This window comes from Sorex araneus, chromosome 4 (assembly GCF_027595985.1).
Source record: "Sorex araneus isolate mSorAra2 chromosome 4, mSorAra2.pri, whole genome shotgun sequence".
NCBI lineage: Eukaryota > Metazoa > Chordata > Mammalia > Eulipotyphla > Soricidae > Sorex > Sorex araneus.
This window is the reverse complement of record NC_073305.1, coordinates 214,917,363-214,932,183: the sequence shown is the minus strand read 5'-3', so window position 1 is coordinate 214,932,183 and position 14,821 is coordinate 214,917,363. Positions and strand designations below refer to the sequence as shown.

Below are 14,821 nucleotides of genomic sequence, written 5' to 3'. Positions count from 1 at the left end.
CTTTTAGGAAGCAGATTTTGTTTTTAAGAGACGCTTGGGGTTCAGAGCAAAGTTGAACGGGGCCAGCAGGCGGGGGCAGCTCCCCGCAGCCCACAGCTGCCGGCCCAGAGGCGGGTCGGCCTCTGGGCTCAGAGCTGGTGGCTGGAAAGCCCGAGGGCTCAGGAACTCCTGGCCACGGCCCAGTGGTGGGGCCCTCGGCCGCTCACCACAGGGGCCCCCGCAGGGGACCCTCCGCCAGGCGCAGGGGCGGGGTGCAGCGGGGCTCCAGAAGTGGCTGGTCTTGAGCTGGCGGAGTCGGGCCGGGCCGGATGGGCCCGGCTCATTCTTGGCTGGGGGCCTCGTCGACCTGGCACCTCCCTAATCGTGGGCTCAGCCTCCTGCCCAGGGTCCCTGGTACGAGACCCCCCTCTTTGTGATCTTGGGGGGTGGGGGAGGACCAGAATTTGCAAAACAGCAGCTTGCCCTGTCCAACTTTTCTTTTTTCTTCCTTCCTTCCTTCCTTCCTTCCTTCCTTCCTTCCTTCCTTCCTTCCTTCCTTCCTTCCTTCCTTCCTTTCTTCCTTTCGTTCTTTCCTTTTCCTTTCTTTCTTTCCTTCTTTTTTTCTCTTTCTTTTCTTTTCTTTTCTTTCTTTCTTTCTTTCTTTCTTTCTTTCTTTCTTTCTTTCTTTCTTTCTTTCTTTCTTTCTTTCTTCCTTTCGTTCTTTCCTTTTCCTTTCTTTCTTTCCTTCTTTCTTTCTTTCTTTCTTTCTTTCTTTCTTTCTTTCTTTCTTTCTTTCTTTCTTTCTTTCTTTCTTTCTTCCATTCTTTCTTTCCTTTCTTTTCTCTCTCTCTTCCTTCCTTCCTTCCTTCCTTCCTTCCTTCCTTCCTTCCTTCCTTCCTTCCTTCCTTCCTTCCTTCCTTCCTTCCTTCCTTCCTTCCTTTTTTCAGTTGAATCACCCTGAGATGCAGTTACAAGCTCTCATGTTTGAGTTTCAGTCGTGCAGTGACGGAACACCCATCCCTCACCAGTGCCCATTCCCCACCACCCACGTCCCCGGTGTCCCTGCCACCCCACCCCCACCCTGCCTCTGACTCTCTCTCTACTTATGTCAGTCCCGCTTTTTGAGGAACTTGAAGCATGATTAAAAAAAAAAAAAAAAAGCCAGCGAGATAAGAGCCGCCCCCCAAAGAGGAAGAAAGCTCCCGAGTCACGCGTGTGAACCAGAGAACTTAAAGTCTCCCCCCGCCCGACTTTCGCGGGAGCGTGCTGCCTCTCCCCACCCTGGGGTCCAGAGCGCCTGGCTGTTTGGTTCCTTTTTTAGACTCTGCGGTCACAGCTAATGACAGGGTTCCAGGCGTACGACAGTCCAGCACCCCCGCCCCGGAGTGTCCACTTCCTTCCGCCGGTGTCTCTTCACTCGTCCCGCACTGTCCTGACCCCCTTGCTCCCCGCCCCACCCGTGAGAACCCGAGTGCTGGCCCTGGTCAGGCACAGCGTCCGGCCGTGTGCGTGCGGGGCCAGGACCACGCCTCAGTGGCTTGGGGGCGGAGCTTTGCAGGCCGGGGTTTGGTCCGCGGCACCGCCTGGTTCCCCGACACTGCTGGGTGCCACCCCCAAGCACTGCCGGCCCTGATGCAAAACCCAAAACCTTAAGTCGGGGCTGGAGCGAGAGCACAGGGCGTTTGCCTTGCACGCGGCCGACCCGGGTCCGATTCCCAGCATCCCATAGGGTCCCCCGAGCACCGCCAGGAGTGACTCCTGAGTGCGGAGCCAGGAGGAACCCCTGAGCATCACTGGGTGTGACCCAAAAAGCAAAAAAAAAAAAAAAAGAAAAAACAAAAAAACACCAAAACCGTAAATCAGGCGCACTGGCCTGGCACGGAAGTAGGAGCAGGGGAGGCACGGGGCCTCTCTGCCCTGAGGGTTTCGAGTCCCCCTCCCCGGGCAAGGGCAGGGGAAAGACCCCACCCCCCTCCATCCCCACGCTGTCCCATGCATGAAAAGCCGCCTCAGCTCCCGGTGGTCCCGGGGATAGCGTCTGTCCCCAGAGACCTCGGCCTGACTCATGCTCAGCCTGTTTCCTGTGTCCTCGGGGCTTTCCCCTGGGGCTTCCCCTGGGGCCTGCGGTTCTGGGCGCGTCGCCTTGCCAAGCTCTCTCTGCCCCGGAGGATTCGATTCCCGAGCAGCGTGAGCTGGGACCCGCGTCTCCCCGCGTGACGAACGAGGAGGCAGAGGCCTGGCGGCGTGTCTGAGCTGGGGGGCGGGGGACGACGGCTCCGGCCCGGGCCCACCGCCTCCCTCTCCCGCCTCCCAGGCAGCCCGCGAAGGTGGTCTACTCGGCCAAGGAGCCCCCCAAGGCCAAGGGCGGCTCCAAGCTGGCGGTGAACGAGGAGGCCGAGGCGCTGATCGTCAAGTCCCCGCGCCGGGAGCGCGGCCCGTCGCTGTTCAAGGTCTTGTACAAGACCTTCGGGCCCTACTTCCTCAGCAGCTTCTTCTTCAAGGCCGTGCACGACCTCATGATGTTCGCGGGCCCCGAGATCCTCAAGTAAGGCCGCGCCGCGCCCCCAACCCCGCCCCTGGGCTGCCCACTCGGTCTTTCCCGTCTGAGCAGCCCCGAGAGTAACGATACACGCCCCTCCCCCACCACCACCCCCACTTGATTTAAACGTTGTGGTTTGCAGAATTAGTCATAAGGGTTTGCTACAGGCATTCCCTATCCCAACCCCGACCCCACTGCCCCTGTCACCTCCCCTCCGCCCTGTCCCCATTGTCCCAACCCCCCCCCCGCCCTACCCCGGCAAGCAGGCCCACGGTAGTTTCTTTTATATTGCTTGTTACTTCTTTTTTTTTTTTTTGCTTTTTGGGTCACACCCGGTGATGCACAGGGGTTACTCCTGGCTCTGCACTCAGAAGTTACTCCTGGGACCATATGGGAAGCTGGGATTCGAACCCGGGTTGGCCGCGTGCAAGGCAAACGCCCTCCCCGATGTGCTATCGCTCCAGCCCCCAATTGCTTGTTACTTCTAAGGGCTGGAGCGATAGCACAGCGGGGAGGGCGTTTGCCTTGCACGCAGCTGACCTGGGTTTGATTCCTCCGTCCCTCTCGGAGAGCCCAGCAAGCTACCAAGAGTATCCCGCTCGCACGGCAGAGCCTGGCAAGCTCCCCGTGGCGTATTCGAGATGCCAAAAACAGTAACAACAAGTCTCACAGTGGAGACGTTACTGGCGCCCGCTCACGCCAACCGATAAGCAACGGGACGACAGTGCTGCAGTGCTTATTGCTTCTAAATGGCTCTGCTGCTTGTTAGTTCTCGGTTGCTAAGGGAACGATGGAGAGATGGGAGACACTGTGTGGGGACGGTTGTAGCTCAGCGCGGGGACACTGAGTCCTGTCTGCGGGTCTCCTGAGCCGTGGCGCCCGTGATGCCTTCTATGGGGATGTTTTTGTCAGTCGAGCGTGGCTGGCCGCTGCGTTACGTTCCCGTCGCACGCTCCAGCAGAGCCAGGATATTTAGCTGGGCAGTTTGGCCTGGCCATGGCAGGGTGGCGGGGCCAGCTGGAGGTCACAGCCGGCCGCACTGACCAGGAACTGACCCCAGGCTGAGTCACATCCTCACCCTCTTTCGTTGTGTTTCTTTTTCCCTCGATTTTTGGGGGCCTCACCCGGTGGGACTCGGGTACTGGGTGGGACTCGGGGCACCCTGTGGGGTGCCAGGGACCGAACCTGGGTCAGCCGCGGCAAGGCGAGAGCGCTACCCACTGCACTACCTATCCGGGCCCTCCTCCCCCTCTTGCATCCCCCCCCCCCCCCGCCCCGGGCGGCCACTCCTGATGGCGCTGGGCGACTTTGCGCTGCTGGGGGTGGAACTTGGGGTTCCCACATGCTCCCCCCACCCCTCCCCCCACAGCATTTTGTCCCCCCAGCTGTGCTGTCGTCTCCCCATCGGCAGCTCGCAGGGGAGCACTGTGGTCAGGACTGCCGCGGGCCTCTGTCTCCCTGTGAGGCGCCTGGCTTGGTCCACTTTGCTTTAAGGCCACTTGGGTGCAAGGGGCAGAAATGGAGGCTCCCTGGAGGCAGACGGGGGTGCCCAGGTCCGACCCGGAGAGGAGGTGCAAGGGGACAGTGGCCTCACCGTCCTCGGCCTCCCTCTCTCCCACTCCCTCGAGCCCTCCCTCCCTCCCCCTCCCTCTTTCTTTCCCCCTCCCTCCCTCCTTCCCTCTCTCCCTCTCTCCCTCCTCCCTCACTCCCTCCCTCCCTCTCCCCTCTCCCTCCCTCCCCCTCCCTCCCTCCTTCCCTCTCTCCCTCTCTCCCTCCTCCCTCACTCCCTCCCTCCCTCTCCCCTCTCCCTCCCTCCCCCTCCCTCCCTCCTTCCCTCTCTCCCTCTCTCCCTCCTCCCTCACTCCCTCTCTCCCTCTCCCCTCTCCCTCCCTCCCCCTCCCTCTTTCTTTCCCCCTCCCTCCCTGCTTCCCTCCCTCCCTCTCTCCCTCCTCCCTCCCTCTCTCCCCTCCCTCTCTCCCCCTCTCTCCCTCTCTACCCCCTCCCTCCCTCCCTCTCTCTCCCCTCCTTCCCTCCCTCCGTCTCTTCCTCCCTCCCTCCTTTGCTCTCTCTGCTCCTTCCCTGTTCCCTCCCTCCCTCTCTCTCTTCCTCCCTCCCTCTTTCCCTCTCTCCCTCCCTCCCTGCCTCCCCTTCCCCCCACTCTGAGGCTGAGCCCTGGTGTGAGCAACCCCAGGCAGGTTTTGCCTTTTGAAATTTTTCCATCTGGGACCAGAGCGACAGCACAGAGGGTTGGACCAGTTGGGCTTTTAGCCTTGCACACGGCCGGCCCGGGTTTGATCCCTGGCATCCCCATAGGGTCCCCCCATCACTGCCAGGAGTCAATCCTGAGCACTGAGCCCAAAAGTCAGCCCTGAGCATGACCCGCCCCCCCCCTCGCTCCCTGCTCCCATACACCGATTTTTTTTTCTTCCATCTGAAAATAGAACTGGGCGGGGGCGGTGGTGGAGGTTGGGGGCAGGCGCAGGGGTGTGACTCGGGGAGGACCGAGCAGGGGGGTCCGTTGGGCATCGCCTGGGCTCCTGGGCGCCCTTCCTCTCCTCCCGTTTCTCAGATGCAAGTAGTAAGACGCATCTGGGCCCCGGGAGAGAGGCTGTCCCCGGGCCGGGTCCCCCGTCCCCCCACGCCTCCATCAGCCTCCGTCCTCTCTCCCCCCTCCCCCCCGCCCACCCCAGGAGGCTCATCAGCTTCGTGAACGAGCAGGAGGCCCCGGACTGGCAGGGCTACTTCTACACGGCACTGCTGTTCATCAGTGCCTGCCTGCAGACCCTCGTGCTGCACCAGTACTTCCACATCTGCTTCGTCAGCGGCATGAGGGTCAAGACGGCTGTCATCGGGGCTGTGTACCGCAAGGTGGGAGCCCGGGCCAAGGCGTGCCCGTGGCACCTCTCCCCCCTCTCCCCCGGGGAGGGCAGGGGAGCCCAGCAGGGTGGGGGCGGGGAGGGCGGGTTGCCAGCTGGGTGGAGCAGTGGGCAAGCGAGGAGCTTCCCGGGGATGGGCCTCTCCCACCTGGACGGTGCATCTGGACCCCTCCCCTCCCCCGGCCCCCACCCCCTCTCACTCTCCGCTCCCCGCAGGCCCTGGTGATCACCAACGAGGCACGCAAGTCCTCGACCGTCGGGGAGATCGTCAACCTCATGTCGGTGGACGCCCAGAGGTTCATGGAACTGGCCACGTACATTAACATGATCTGGTCAGCCCCTCTGCAAGTCATCCTTGCCCTCTACCTCCTGTGGCTGGTGTGTGTTGGCGGCGGTTCCCCGGGGGGTACCGTGTTGGTGGGACGGGCCCCGTGTGGACAGTGGCGGGGTGGGGACGAACAGAGAGCGGGTCTGGGTGCCAGGGCCCACCCCAGCGCCCTGCTGTGTCTGGCCGCCGTGGTGGCCGGCCGTCCAGCTTGCTGGCCCGTGGCTGGGCATTTCACTCCTGAGTTGAATTTCCTGTCTCGGCGAGCACGGCACCGGTGACCGACTTCCTTTTCTTACTCTTTTGGACGGTGTATGTGCCCCCCATATTTCTGAGTTTGGGACCCTCCCAGACGAACACTCACCAGACTCGTTTGTTTTCTAGTCCTTCGTTAGGCTGGTCAAGAGTTTCTTCTTTGGGGCTGGAGCGATAGCACAGCGGGTAGGGCGTTTGCTTTGCACGCGGCCGACCCAGGTTCGAATCCCAGCATCCCATATGGTCCCCTGAGCACCGCCAGGGGTAATTCCTGAGTGCATGAGCCAGGAGTAACCCCTGTGCATGGCTGGGTGTGACCCAAAAAGAAAAAAAAAGAGTTTCTTCTTTGCAAGTGGTAGAAATGCAGCTTAAAGTAACCCGCTCAGGCGCAAGGGAGGTAGGACAGCGGGGAGGGTGCTTGCTTTGCCTATGGCTGACCCGTGTTCAATCCCCGCTTCCCGTAGGGTCCCCCAAGCACCACAAGGAGTGACCCCTGACCGCAGAGCCAGGAATAAGCCCTGAGCACGCTGGGTGTGACTCCAGAACAAAACAGACAAACAGACAAATAGCCTGCACACAGGATGATCTGTGGGTAAATGTGCCGGAAAGTCCAGGGATGGGCTTCAGGCATGACTGGATCTAAGTGCTGAGGCCAGAAGGACACAGCCTTACTCTCTCATTTCTTCTTTCTTTTTTTTTTAACCCTCCCATTCCCTTTTCTTTCGGTATTTCTTGAATTTCTGCTACATAACTTTCCTCACAATTGACCTTTGTCCTCAGTGGGATTTCTCTGCATGGCTCCCGTAGGTGTGGGTTTATCTCCTTTGCAGGGAGAGTGGTACCCGAGAAAAGAGAACCACCTCCCTCCCTCTTTAGCGCGGAGTCTCAGGGAACACTCTGATTGGCTCAGCACTGTCAGAATCCCTGGACTTCTGAACCAATCATGACAAAGCCAGAGGCAGCATGCCCTGATTGGATAGCCTGAGTCACATGCCTGCCCCATGGTGGGTGGGATAGAGGTATGATTGACAGCCCACCACCTGGGACCCCCCCAAGGTCGCTGGAGAATTGATGCCAAGCCAAGATGCGGGCACTGAGCCCATGCCTCCTTATTTCCCACCTCCGAGCCTTTCCTCTCCCCTTCCCGGGGCGCCTGGGGCCACTTCTGCAAGTCCCGTCCCCCCCCTCCCCGTCTCGCTCTGGTGGACGGGCTGCTTCCCTGAATCTCAGAAGCATCTGCCTTGGCTCCATCTGATGTTGATGGGCCCCAGGGTGGCTCATGGGAGTGGGGAGGAGAAAGACAGTCACTTTCTCCCCATCTGCCTCTGCCACCCGGGACCCAGGGTTACTGGGTTCTTGTCTTGCCTCACAAGAAGGAATTTCAGGAGTAGACAGGCAGTGAAATAAATAGATTTTATTTGGTGGGGGGGGGTTGAAGGTGTGGAGGGGGAGAGAGAGTGAGTAACGTGCTCAAGAGGGAACCCGGGCTTCTCCAAGGGCGGAGAGAGCCCCCCTACACACACCCCAGCATCAGACAGGAGAGCAAGAGTTTCATGCTTTGCATAGGAAATTGCATATCTCAGGAGGGGAGATGTGGGCGACACCACGTGTGTTTGGGCACCACATGTGCTCATGTGCACATGGGTGCAAGCAGCACATGGGCTCGGGCAGCATATGCACGCCCTTCCTTTGTTTAAGGTGGCCTTTATAGCGTATCTTCCCTTGTCTCATTCTGGAATGTTCTGAAGTCTTCTCTGGGCTCAATCAGTCCTCTGGGTTAATCGGATTAAGGGAGAGGTCCGAAGGTATTTGAGGAATTTCCTTCACGGGTCCTGTCCATCTCCTGCTGGGCCAGGTGAGGGTCTTATCAGGCCTTAGTTCCTGTTTTCTGCGGGGTTGGCCCTCAGCGCTTCAGAGCTGTGACTTCCTAGGAAAGTTACCGCCATCGCCTGGGCAGGGGCCTTCCCTGTCGGCCTGCCCGCCTCACGTCCACTCTCCTGGAGTCCACTCTTGCTGCTTCCGGGCAGCCCCGCCTTGGTCATCCGGTGGGGACTGGCCCCGGGCAGGGCCTCGTGCGTCCTAGGGACAGGACAGACCCCGTGTTGGTTTGACTGTCGTTTCCGTGTTTGCTGTGTCCGTGCGACAGATTTTAATCGTGAGACCGAAGAGGGAAGTGGAGCACGGAAGCACGGAACCGTGCTCTCCCGTGGGCGCCCGCCGGCCCCAAGGCGCTGCCAGGGCGGTTTGTCTCTGACGCCTCCCAGACTTGCCTTCGCGCCTCCGCCCGTGAGCTCCCCAGGCCACACGGCCCCCCTCCCTCCTGGCCCCCCTCCCTCCCGTCCCCTCGTCCCTGGACAGGGCCCCGGGTGTCCCGGTTGGGGCCCACGGCTCTAAGGGATCTGGGATGAACCGTGTGGGTTCCGGAGTGAGCCGTCCCTTGCTGGTCCTTCCCGCCTTTTCCCATGCCCAGCTCCTGGGGGTGAGTGACCACGTGTCCGTCCGTCCACCAACCTCTCTGCGGGGCCTTTGGGACTGCCCAGGGTGCTTGGATGCTCGGAATAAGCTGGTGTGAGCCAGTGTGGACAGAACGGAGCTGGGGAGACGCTTCCCGAAGGTGTTGGATCTGTGGTCGGAAGCTTCTCCGCCCCCAGAGGCCACGGCTCTGCCCCGGGGTGGGGCCTGTCATGAGACCCGCCTGGAGCCTCGGGTAGTGCTCCCCGGGAACGGTGCTCGGAGGGGCTCTGGGGGCTTCTCCCAAGGGTCTGGGTTTGTCTGAAAGTGCACCAGGTGAGGCCATTCCTCAGAGGGCTTTCCTGGAGAGGTCGCAGGGCACTTCTTGCTCAACCTCTATAACCTATTTTTTTTTTTTAAAAAAAGTTTATTTATTTATTTATTTTTTTCTGTTTGGGTCACACCCGGAGATGCTCAGGGGTTACTTCTGGCTCTGCACTCAGGAATCACTCCTGGCGGTGCTCAGGGGACCCTATGGGATGCTGGGAATCGAACCCAGGTTGGCCCCGTGCAAGGCAAGCGCCCTGCCCGCTGTGCTATTGCTCCAGTCCCAACCTTTTTTAAAAAAATGATTTAAATAAGCTTTATTGAGATATAACTTACACACAATGAATGACCTATTCAGGTGCACAGTTTTATTGTTATTTTTTACTTTTTATTTTTTAATGAATCACCGTGAATACAGTTACAGACTTACAGACTTTCATGATTACATTTCAGTCATACAGTGATCGAGTACCCATCCCTCCACCAGTGCCCATTCTCCACCACCAATGTTCCCAGTATCCCTCCCACCTCCCCCACCCCATCCCCCCCACCCCACCCCACCTCTGTGGCAGACACATTCCCTCTTACTCTCTCTCCTTTTGGGTGTTACAGTTTGCAAAACAGGTACTAAGTGGCCATCGTGTTCGGTCTATAGTCTCTATGTCTGTCCCTCTCTCTCTGTCTCATTTCACTTAGCATGATACTCTCCGTGTCCATCCACTTACATGCAAATTTCATCTTTTCTTTTTTTTTTTCTTTTTGGGTCACACCTGGCGATGCACAGGGGTTCCTCCTGGCTCTGCACTCAGGAATCACTCCTGGCGGTGCTCAGGAGACCCTATGGGATGCTGGGAATCGAACCCAGGTCAGCCACGTGCAAGGCAAACGCCCTCCCCGCTGTGCTATTGCTCCAGCCCCGATTTCATCTTTTCTAACAGCTGCATAGTATTCCACTGTGTATTCCAAGGTTACCCCAGTAACCTTTCTAAAATTCTCCTGCTGTCTGTCCTCCTGCCTTTTGGGTTTTGGGGGGCCACCCCCAGCACTGCTCAGGGGTACCAAGCAGGGCCCGAGACTGAAGCCAGGTCCTCCGTGTGAACAGCAGGATCTCCCTCCCCACACAACCCCACGTGGTTGGGTTTTTGTTATACAAATCTGTGGGACTAGGGGTTGAACCCAGAGCCCCGCCCCACCCCCCAGGACTCATGCTCTGCCTCTGTCCCTCACTGAGTGTCACTGACAAGACTCCCCCCAACTGCTGGTGTCTGATTGGAGGGTCCTTGTGCATCTGCATTTCCCAGGGGTTCTAGGACAGAGAGACAGAGACAGAGACATAGAGACTCAGGACTGGATCCGAAAAAAAGTTATTTGAGTGGGGGAGGGGGCACGGGGCTCAGGGCTTCCCCTGGCTCTGCCCGCAGGAGTCACTCCTGGCGGTGCTCAGAGGACCATAGGGGGTGTTGGGGATTGAACCCGGGTCAGCCGCATGCAAGGCAGACGCCCTCCCCGCCGCCCTACCGCGCCGGCCCCTGAACTTGGAAAGTCTTCACACCCTTCGGTGTGCAGGGATGTGAGCTCGCCGGATGGGGCGGGCAGGCGGCCTCCTCCGGGAAGCCCTGCCTTGGCCTCGGGCCCAGCCCCCCGGCCCTGAGCAAGAGGTGGAAGAGTTGGTCTGTTCGCTCCCTAGAACCTGGGCCCCTCGGTGCTGGCCGGCGTCGTGGTGATGGTCCTCATGGTCCCCGTCAACGCCGTGATGGCCATGAAGACCAAGACCTACCAGGTAGGCCCTGACCTAGAGCCCAGCCCCGCCCGGGAGTCCGGTTCCCCAAACGGGCCCGGGGAGCGTTTCCCACTTCTCGAGTCACGGCCATGGCAGCTCGCCAGACGGTGCGACCCGGAGAGTCTCCCTCAGTCCTGTCTGAGACTCTCTGGGCATCCTTAGCTTCACGGGCCCATGTCTGTTCCCGAGAGTCTGGGAAGGGGCCGGGGAAGGGGCTCAGTGGTTAGCGCAGGCCTGGCAGCCAGGAGATCAAGGTTTGGTCCTGTCCGGGGGTGGAGGGGAGCGGGGAGGTAGCCCAGGGATCAGGGGTGCACACTGTGCATCCCCGGGTTCAGGGTATGCACCCCCGTGGCTGTCTGCCAGCCCCGGTCTCTCCCGTGTGGGTCCTGTGAGCAGGACTTGCACCCCTGCACAAGGAAAGCATCCCCTGCCTCTGAGACACGTCCCTAGCGGCTCGGTCCTGCCCTTCTCGGCTGTCCAGGGGCCCCTGGGGTGTCTCAGGGTCCCGAGCTGGCGTCGTCTGAGGGAGCCCAGAGCTTTCTCTGCTTCCCGCGCCCCGTATGCCCCCCGGGTTTGGTGGGTGTGGTTGCCCCCTGCAGCCCACCCGGCCGTCTCCCTGCAGGTGTCCCACATGAAGAGCAAGGACAGCCGGATCAAGCTCATGAACGAGATCCTCAACGGCATCAAGGTGCTGAAGCTGTACGCCTGGGAGCTGGCCTTCAAGGACAAGGTGCTGGCCGTCCGCCAGGAGGAGCTCAAGGTGCTCCGGAAGTCGGCCTACCTGGCGGCCGTGGGCACCTTCACCTGGGTCTGCACGCCCTTCCTGGTGAGTGCAAGGGCGAGCGCCGTGTGGCCATGGCCAGGGCTGTGGGAAGTCACCACTGGGCACTGGGCCTTCTCGGACGCTGGAGCCACGGCACGGCAGGGCGGGCGCCTGCCCTGCACGGGACCCACCTGGGCACGTTCCTGGCATCTCACAGGGGCCCTGAGTACTACTGGGAGTGATTCCTCGGTGCCGAGCTAGACGGAAGCCCTGAGCATTGCTGTGTGGCCCCAAAACAATACACACACACACAAATTTTAAAGACACACACACTCAGACACACACAGACACACACAGAGAGACACACACAGAGACAGACACGCAGATACACATTCACAGACACACATACAGAGACACACACAGACACATTCACAGACACACGTACAGAGATACACACACTCACAGACACACATACAGAGACACACTCACAAACACACAGACACACATATAGAGACACACACAGAGACAGACAGGCAGAGACACATTCACAGACACACACAGACACACAGACAGAGATACACACACTCACAGATACACAGAGACACACAAACACACAGACACACAGAGATATACACTCAGACACACAGACACATACAGACACACTCAGAGACACACTCACAAACACACAGACACACATATAGAGACACACTCACAAACACACAGACACACATACAGAGACACACTCAGACACACACAGACACATACAGACACACTCAGACACACATACAGACACATACACTCAGACACACAGACACATACAGACACACTAAGAGACACACTCACAAACACACAGACACACATATAGAGACATACTCACAAACACACAGACACACATACAGAGACACACTCAGACACACACACAGACACATACAGACACACTCAGACACACATACAGACACATACACTCAGACACACAGACACAGAAACACACAGACACAGAGACACACACACACTCACAGACACGCAAAGACACATTCACAGACACAGATACAGAGACACACACAGACACATTCACAGACACACAGACACACACACAGACCCATGCACTGACAGACATTTCAGAGATACAGACAAATACACAGAGATACACACATAGACACACAGAGGCACACACAGACACACACACACACAGACTCTCTCTCTCACTTTCTCTCCTCCACGTTAATGCTCTAGGTCACCTCTTGCCAATCAGGAGATAAGAATTTGCTGGCGCAAATACCGTCAGGGATATGGCATAGCTGCGGCTGTTGGAGCTGGCTTGCTTCCTGCCTTCTGCCCCGACCTGTTCCCTGGTCCTGAGTCGAATTGGCCCCCCGCCCCCAACTTCCCACCCCTGCCACAGTCCAGCTGCGACAGAGGTTCAGGACCCCCGAAGGTGGGCTGGTGGCGTCGGCGAAAGAACACAAACTTCTCAGGGAGATCCTGCTTTATTGCCCTTTGTGTTGGTATTCATACTCATTTTCCACGTGTGCCTCTAACTGTGGCGTCACTGCAGCGGGAGAGGAGGCAAGAAGCTTTCCGCCTTGCGGTTGCGCAGAATTAAAAATAAGTTGCTCAAGCAAAGCCGGCAGGTTCACAAAGACAACTCGTAAGTGGTGTCAGATTAGCACCAGGGCTCCATGAGACATTGATTGATATCTGCCTCTGTTTTCAATAATATTTTGCTTTTTAAGGCGTTCAGGACATCTGGATCCCTTCGTTCTTTCTCGTTAAACTGTAACCAGCTCTTTCCCCACCAGCGATTCCAGGTTCTAATTTGCCTGAGAAGATCAACCTTTTGTTTTACATTTAACAAACACCACAATGGCGCTTTATTCCTTGCCAGAGATTCAACGTGTCCTATGTTTAGTCACTATGGTGGCACTACACTCCTAACTCGGGGTCCGTAGGGGGCTTTTTTAGTTTCTATTTTATCTTCCACGTTTTGAGGGCCTAACGTCTCGTGAGGTGTGGGTGTCAATGTTAATTCTCATTCCTGTAAGCCGTTCATGGGTGTCCTCACAGACACATCCCGTTTATATCCTGTCGCTTACTTTGCAAGGGCCGAGTCTCCACCAGTCCTCATTTTTTCTGGAACTCCCAGGACGAAACATACGGATTAACCACGATGCACATATGTCCTTACATTGATTCCCAGAATTGCGGGGAGGGCGAGAGGTCTTGTTCCAGGAAGAAACATTCCTGAGTGTCCTCCCACCGTGCGTGGGCCTTGTCACACTGCAGGGCTGGTAGACGTGTCACCCCCCCCGCCCCACCCCAGTGACAGGGCCGCACGCATTCATTCATGCATCACCCGTCTCTTCTAGAATGTTCACTCCAGAGGGCAGGGACTTCTTTTCTTTTTTTTTTCTTTTTGGGTCACACCTGGCGATGCACAGGGGTTACTCCTGGCTCTGCACTCAGGAATTACTCCTGGCAGTGCTCAGGGGACCATACGGGGATGCTGGGAATCGAACCCGGGTCGGCCGCATGCAAGGCAAACGCCCTCCCCGCTGTGCTATTGCTCCAGCCCCAGGCAGGGACTTCTTGTTCACAACCCCAGACTCACCCCACTGAAAACCAACCAGCCACACCCCAGCAGCCCCTTCAGTCACACTGGGGGGCAGCCACACAGACTCGTGGTTCACTGGGGGAGCAGGAAACAAAGAACGAACCAAACGCCCCAAGGGTGTCGTACAGAAAGTTCCAGAATGGGCAGCCCGTGGTCCTCCCTTTCATCCTTCCGTCTCGTCCCACACCTGCCGAAGGACCGTCTGGAGCGTTGTTTTAGCAAACAGAGTTGACGCATCTCGTTATTGAGAGCACGTCCCGGGGCTGGGAGCGCTAGCACAGCGGGGAGGGCGTTTGCCTTGCCCCTGGCCAGCCCAGGTTCGATTCCCAGCATCCCAAAGGGTCCCCGGAGAACCGCCAGGAGTGACCCCTGAGCATCGCCGGGTGTGACCCAAAAAGAAAAAAAAGGAAAGCACGTCCCCGCGTGCCCTGGGTCAGGCCGCCTTCCGGCGCTCCTGTTTGGGCTTTTGTTTGTTGTTTTTACTTCCTAGTGTGACCCCTTGGTCGCGGGTCACTGCCTGGAAGGACGCGGGCTTTGACAAGTGCTGTGACCTCGGCCCTGCCCTCCGCTGTCCAGACGTGCTGCCCTGCTCGGCCCCCCCCCCCCCCCCGTGGGGCTCGGCCTTCTCCCCGCCCCCTTGGCTGGGCACGGCACCACCAGGCCCCGCCCTGGCCGGCCGACCCCGGACGGTCTCAAGGCTTCCGTGGGCGTCACTGTCGTCGGGAGGCCGTAGAGCCAGGGACCAGGTCGAGGCCCCGGGCGGGTGCCTGAGGACAGGGTCGCGCTGCCCCCTCCCACTGTGGCTTTTCCTCCTGTCGCAGGCCGCTCGCCCCGTCCCCCCTCGCCTCACGCTGTGCCGAGGTGCCCGTCGCTCCTAGTTACGCTGGCAGACGCCCCGATTCTCTTTCCCCGTGG

At 58.8% G+C, this 14,821-nt stretch overlaps 1 protein-coding gene across 2 annotated transcripts in view; it reads left to right on the top strand.

The window, feature by feature from the left end:
* ABCC1 (ATP binding cassette subfamily C member 1) overlaps window positions 1–14,821 on the top strand; it is a 79,478-nt gene that overhangs the window by 34,639 nt on the left and 30,018 nt on the right. For both annotated transcript variants that reach the window (XM_055136330.1, XM_055136329.1), the window contains exons 8-12: window positions 2,294–2,524; window positions 5,209–5,386; window positions 5,611–5,772; window positions 10,440–10,532; window positions 11,155–11,358. In XM_055136330.1, the coding sequence (XP_054992305.1) occupies window positions 2,294–2,524; window positions 5,209–5,386; window positions 5,611–5,772; window positions 10,440–10,532; window positions 11,155–11,358 (868 nt within the window). The remainder of the gene's footprint in view (window positions 1–2,293; window positions 2,525–5,208; window positions 5,387–5,610; window positions 5,773–10,439; window positions 10,533–11,154; window positions 11,359–14,821) is intronic.